At 36.6% G+C, this 7,245-nt stretch overlaps 1 protein-coding gene across 1 annotated transcript; it reads right to left on the bottom strand.

Moving 5' to 3' along the window:
• Positions 1-5,233: 5,233 nt before the first annotated feature.
• LOC132015105 (deuterosome assembly protein 1-like) lies at positions 5,234-6,850 on the bottom strand. Its single transcript, XM_059395762.1, is given in 3 exon segments — positions 5,234-5,412; positions 5,415-6,487; positions 6,489-6,850. Coding segments are annotated over 3 exon segments (1,599 nt in total). The 5' UTR covers positions 6,836-6,850.
• Between the last annotated feature and the right edge of the window lie 395 nt (positions 6,851-7,245).

Below are 7,245 nucleotides of genomic sequence, written 5' to 3' on the forward strand. Positions count from 1 at the left end.
AAATACCTAATGAAGTAAAGGTTAGAAGCATTTTTTTAATATTATTTATCTCTAATTGTCAGAGAGTATTATTCCTTAATACATAGAATAAATTACCAAAAATGATTAATACACCTGATACAAAAAAATCTAATTTTTCAAATTCATCTATTACATACTGAATATGATATTTCTTCCTTTTTTCTTAACCCTTTCATGAGTGTTATATCTATTTTAATATGCTTCATATGATTTTAGTGGGAGAGGAAACTACTATAACAGTAAAAATGTTATTTTGCATTTGTTGAAAATCTCTAAAAAGAACTAACTTGGGCCATTTTTATCAGTCATCAAAAACAGAATGAATGATTACTGACATAGCACATGTTCTTCAAGAGCTGGGTTACTTATCATAATGGATGTCAGACTGATACTTAATGTTTTGTGTTGAAGGAGGAAAATAGTGAAAAGTCTAATTAAGACATCTGTTCAGAATATAAATATTTTTCACATTCTAGAAAGCTTTGCTCCTATTTAGTCTAAGTACATTTTAGAAACAGGAAAAAAGTAAACTATAATCCAACTTTTTCATAATGTAGATGATGTTAATGAGGATAATGATGTAATTTGACTATGAATTCTATTCATAAAGAAATAATCCATATCATGGTAACTGAACTACCAAAGTGATTTTTATAAAGCAAGTAAGAACCTACAGTATGACATAACATTTATGCACACATGTATTTATGTGTGTGTGTGTGTATACACAGAGATGGAGAAATGGGGGGGGAGGAGATATATATATCCTCAATTGCACATTCAAACTCCAGAGAGATACACATCAAAATTTTACTTTAAAATACACTTTTCGGCAAAGCCTGAGTTGAACAATCAATAGGCTGTTTATAGCCTTTTTTGGGGGAAAAAAATCCCATTAATTGTAATTGTTCAGACATTTTGCAGCAGAAATACTAAGTTTGATTACAGGTTATTGCCACAGATCTCTCTGGTGGTATTAACTCTTATATAGTATATGGTCTACATGTCCTGCTTAAAAATTGAAATAAAAATATGTATTCTGAAGCACATCTTTCCTCAGAGAATTTAGATGAGGATTGTCAACCTATATTGTTAAACCTTTGAACCCTCAGACCAGAGGGCTTATCTCCCCTTAGTCAGATGTTTATATGGCAAATTCTTGAAAATCCATCTTGAATACTTTGGAAAAATTAAAGAAAATTTATTGGTATACTTAACTGAAAAGTTTAAAAAGATCATGGGCTTCACTGAAGTCTGGTGACAGTGTCATCAAAGCTCCAAACTCCCCCTGGGTTTTTTGAGTTCTGCACCTTTCCAGTGCTGGCTCTAAAAAATATTTATAGTAGTAATGGGGTGTATCTACACAGAGTAGCAGTGCTTTTTCCTCCCATGTATCAAGCCAACATTGTGACTTACAATCTGGGTTGAGGAATTTAGGTCATAAACTTGGACTGGGGGTGGGATACACTATTTGTTAAGCCTCTGTCACATGCTCTACTTTAGCAAGAAGATGGAGCCAGCTTTCTATTTTTTTTCTTCTTTTTAAAAAATTTTATTTATTTATTTGAGAGAGAGAGAACACAAGCAGGTAGAGGGACAGTGGGAGAGGGAGAAGCAGAGAGCCCAAGGCAGGGTTTGGACTCCTGGTTCATGACCTGAGCTGAAGGCAGACAGTTAATGCACTGAGTCACCCAGGCGCCCCTGGGTCAACTTTCTAAAACCACCAGATTTTGCAAGTTAAAACCACAGACTGTTGGAAAGAAATTAGAGAGAAATTAGTTCTGGGGAATTGCTCAAAATATTCACAGTATAATCCACATTTTAAAATGGTGGAGATTGAGATTCATACAGGCTAAAATAGCAAGAGACAGATCTTAAGCTGGATCCATACGACACTGAAAACCCCCCTCAGCTTTGCAAGACTGTACTCATTTTATGTTTACTGACTTATTGATCTTTGATTTTCTTTAGTTGAAATCTCTCTCACGAGGGTTTCCCCTGTGGGTAAAACCTCCATTTCCAGCTATATTTCTGAAATATAGTCAAAAAATATTCATTGACTTCAAATAAGAATTTAATACTGTCATTGTTGGAGGTAACATAGTTCTCTATGCAACAAATTTGTAAGGAGTAATTGAGATCATCTAGTTTAGTTCTTTTTTTTTGTTTTATTTGGTTTTAACGCACTTTTTAATTAGAAAAGAATTCAAGGAAACCAAATGGCATGCTAAAATGCACAAAATGCAAAGTAGACTGGATCTAGGATTTAGGATCCAGCACACTACACTTTCTGGAGTGCAACTACATTTTCCCTCCCTAGTTCAGAAAAAATTCACTTGAGCTTTGGAAAGAAAATTTGCTGCCGTGGTACACGTAGTGCTTCATGTCAAGTTTATTGGAAGTGGTGGCGAGTTGAAACAGCTAAGAGTGAGAGTTCTAGTGAAGCCTACGTGGTAATCTTGCTATATATTTTTCTACCAACTTGAGAAAGTACTCTCAATACAGCAGACTTTTGTTTTCTCACGTGAATGATAGAGGGACTCAAACAAGATGAGTTTATTTTTGTTTAAGTAGCTGTTATCCAGGTTGTATTCATCACGTGTCATAAGCAAGGCATTATCCTTTGGTTGCATCTCTATATTCTCTTCATTCTTCACACTTACTGTCTTCTTTTTCTGCCAATCTCTCTCTTAATGACAATACAATTCATATAAGGTATACGTACCAAGAATGCTGGGGTGCCTGGGTAGCTTAATTGGTTGGGCATCTGTCTTTCGCTCAGGTTATGATCCCAGGGACCTGGGATGGAGCCCCACATGGGACTCCCTGCTCAGAGGGGAGTCTGCTTCTCCCTCTCCCTCTGCCCCTCCCCTCTGCTCAGGCTCTCTCTCTCTCTCTCTCTCTCAAATAATTCAATAAAATCTTAAAAAAAAAAAAAAAAGGTAACAGGAGTGCAGAAAATCCTTATTCTCTTTTTCCATGCTTGATAATATTGCAAGACATTTATATGTATTTCATCCATAGGGGAAAAAGAACAAAATTTATAGAACTAGGTCCTATTATAAAACCCATTTTGGGCGCCTGGGTGGCTCAGTGGGTTAAGCCGCTGCCTTCGGCTCAGGTCATGATCTCAGAGTCCTGGGATCAAGTCCCGCATCGGGCTCTCTGCTCAGCGGAGAGCCTGCTTCCCTCTCTCTCTCTCTGCCTGCCTCTCCATCTACTTGTGATTTCTCTCTGTCAAATAAATAAATAAAATATTTAAAAAAAAAAACAAAAAAACAAAAAAAAAAAAACCCATTTTGCTCATAACGAAACTGATCAAAAAGAGGTTAAATGACTGGCATAATGTCTCACAGCAAGGAATTTAGGAACCCGGATTCAATATGAGCACAATGACATTCTTATTCTATTGTCTTTTGCATTACTACTACCTCCCTATCTTCCACATAGCAAATATTTTCAGAAGAAATAAATAGTCATTAAATGTGTATTTTTCAGTAATGTCCACTTGCCACTGCAATATCAAATACGTGTTTAAATATTATCACACCCAAGTCCAGGATATATGGCTACTTCTCTACATTCAAACATCTCCTTAGCGGCCTCAGATTCCTATAGGAAGTTATGGGAGTATGTATAAATAAAAAAATAGTTTAAAAGTGTTTAGAAATTATTTAGCATGAGGGAAATGAAAATAATCAAATGAAAAAGAACTATTCATTTAACAAAATTGGAAAAATATGGCAATAAAGGCATCACATATTTAGGTGTGATATGTGGAATGATTCACCATGTTTATTGATAATTAATAATATTCCTCTCACAAAATGTCTCAAATATGTAAAAAACACTTCCCAGTATAATTAAATTGGGTTAAGTAAGCTGTGATCTCTATAAGGATAACAGGCTTGCCATGAATCCTCGTTTCTGAAAACAAGTAGATAGTACTTTCCTACATGACAGTGCCCCAGAAAGTATGAAATAGTACTGCAATCAGACAACTGGCAAACCATACCCATTTAATTCTTTTTAGCTCTCCATATTATACCAATAATTCACTTAGATATTTTCACTATAATATCTTAAGACAAAGTGATAGATCATCTGTCAGCAATTGGAAGAGCTTTATGGATGAAGAAACTTATTGCAAGAAATGGATTTGCTGATATTCATTTGCTGGGGACTCTAAAATTTCAGAGTTCAAATAGTTGAGCATGACAGCTTCCAGTCATGGAAATTAATATGCTTCCATTCTTCACCTGAAACATTCAATGTATAAGATCCACATTCTTTAAGTTCATAATTATCTAATAAATACAATTCAATCAAGTAACATTTGTTGATGATCAACATTTAAGATCTGGGTATGCAGGGGAGACTACTATGGGTTTCTTTATATATATATTTTTTTGTAACTTGAATTTTATTGTCCACTACCATGCTATTACTGTTGTATACAGATTTGGCATTTATGTTTTCAGTTCACAGAATTTCGTATTCCTTTATTATATTAACAACAGAGGTATTACAGAGAAGAATGTCACAACAGTAATGTTTTATATCTTCTTGATCTTGTTCATGTCCATGAAGTAGTTAACATTAACAGGAAAGCTTTAATCTCTGGCTGGCACATATATGTTAAGTGTGTAAACAGCTTGTTCCATGTCTCATTGTGTTAAAACAGAGACATTACAAGGATGAACACAAAACCAGTAAAGCTGTACTGTTTTTTTTTTTTTCCTAAAAGAAATTTTAGGATGTTGACATAGCTCAAAATAATGTCTTTTCGTTCTTAAAAATCCTCGAGTTTCCAGACCTAGAACAAGTGAGCTGTGCTCGATGCATTGGTATTTGGAAGGCAGCATTCCCTTTGCCTCATTTTGTGTTACAGACGAAATGCATTTTCAGTATACATGATTCAAGTGGGGGAAAGCCCCATATTGAATTCCACAATATTCCTTAGACTGGGAAACAAATCTCTTTTGGAGTAGTCAACGTTTATTTTCTCATTACTCTGCAGCCAAACAATTTACTATGTAAATGTAGAAATACAAACAGCTTTATTGAACAAAATATTTTCTAGCTGCCTAACAGAAATGATTTCTTAAGAAAACAGAACAAAATTTCTCAGTTTCATTATTCAGCTTTGTAAATATTTTGCCAGAGCTTTTTTTTCTTGGGGTGGGGGAAGAAAATAAAAGAGTTTAAAAGCTCATACTTGTCTATTTTGTTTTAGCTTGGTGTATTTATTAAGAGTAAATTCTGTATGTCTTTGCAGTTCATCAATATGCGTATTTAGAAGTTTCTCAAATTCTTTTGCTCGTTTCTCTTCCTCCAGAAGGAAATGCTGTGCAGCCAGAGAGGCTGGAAAGACTATATCTGGGGGAGACTATCTTCATGTTTTTCCATTTTTACTTGGTTTTGATAGGTGTACTGTCCCATTTCCTCATAGATATTTTGGTTAGCCCATGCTGATTTGCCATTGACACGAAGTTTTGCAAGATCATTTCGGAGCCTTTCATTCTCGTGTTCCAGTTTGTTAATAAATGTATGCCTTGAGTGTTTCCTGTTAGTGAAGTCCATAGCCATGTACCGTCCAGGATCTAAATCTCCCATCATTCCTTTCAGGTGTGTGTTTTCCATTCGGACAGCTTTATATCTTATATCTGAGACCTGTTGTTTTGCTAACATTTTTTCTTTGATTTCTAACTCCATTTTTAACTGTCTTTCCAGAAGGCCAGCTTTCTTCATGATAGTTGCTATAGTGATCTCTTTCTGATGAAGCTCCTCGGTTAGGTCAGAGATTTCGTTCCTCATTCTTTCCTGCTCAGAGCCGTGGTCCTCTTCCTCCTGATAGAGTTGCCTTCTTACCTTGTTCAATTCTTTTTCATGATTTGGTTGATCTAGGTTCACTGAAAACAGCTCTTTCCTCTTCCTTTCTGATTCTTTAGTAGAAGGTGAATAAGATGATTCAAGTCTTTTTTTACTTTCTTGAATATTTTGGCACTCTCCTATTTTAAATAATTCTCTGTGCAGCTGCAATCGTTCCATTTCTATGATTCTCAAGAGATCATCACGTGACTGTCACTCACTTTTCACCTCTGAGAGTCCTACTTCCAAGGCCTGGCACTGTCTTTGGTACATCTTCAGTTCTTGTAAGAGCTTCTGATTTTCATCTTGTAACTTATTCCTGCTTAATGCTATTTCACTCACAGCTGACTTTAGTTTTTCAATAATGAACTCATCTCTTCCACTGGCTTCGCAACTATGATCCGGGTCGCACATCAACCGAGGATCTTCTGAGCTGCTGTCTTCTGAGCACTGCTTTTTACCGCTGAGTTGAGTTTGGTAACTTTGTGCCTGTTTCTCTAATTTCTGGTTCAAGTTGCTCAGTTCAAAGGGTGTTTCTTCTTTGAGATGCGGTAACTCCTTTCGACGAACTTTACTTTGTTTCATCTGGTGTAGTCAGTTTCTCAAAGCTATTCGTCAGTTTGGAAAATTGAGCTTTTAGGGTTTGCAGTTGTCCTTCATAATTTTGCGTCATTGCTAAGTTACATTTTTCCAGACTGTCCAGCTTCTGCTTAAGTAAGCCCACCTCTTGGCCTTTCTGATCCAAGCATGTTTGTGCATTTGCCAACTCTTGATCCCGAAGATCTAATCGTGTCTCCAAAGCCCGCATTTTCCTTTCCCAATCCAATTTTTTGTTGCTTACCATGATGTCAATTTGCTCCATTAATTCCTGAAGTTCAGCCTCACAAGGAGAAGCTCCCATCGCATTATGGGTTTGGTTCTCCATGTCAAGAAACGGTTGCATCTGGTTTGCGTCTTGATTTTTAATCTGCGCGCGCAAGAGGTCTGAGGCCCCGGGAGCAGGAACGCTGGGGTCAACCGCAGCCCGGCCCGCCCCCAGGGGCCCCGACGCCCGCCACCGCGGTCCCGCCATCCCAGGTTTCTTCATATTGCAATGAAAGAGGGATGAGGGAAGTAAAAAATGACCCTAGAGAAACCTAATCACGTGGGTACAGAGAGTAATGGGAGTAAGAGACAGAGAGAATTATCTTTTTTTTTAAATTAAAAGTAATGAGTCAGCATTATACTCTCTAGTTCCATCCATGTCCTTGAAAATGGTAAGGTTTTTTTTTTTTTTTTTTGATGGATGAGTAATATTTCTAAATGGAGGATAGGGTAACTGGGTGATGGGCATTAAGGAGGGCACAAGATACG

The sequence above is a fragment of the Mustela nigripes genome, chromosome 4 (assembly GCF_022355385.1).
Source record: "Mustela nigripes isolate SB6536 chromosome 4, MUSNIG.SB6536, whole genome shotgun sequence".
Taxonomy (NCBI): Eukaryota; Metazoa; Chordata; class Mammalia; order Carnivora; family Mustelidae; genus Mustela; species Mustela nigripes.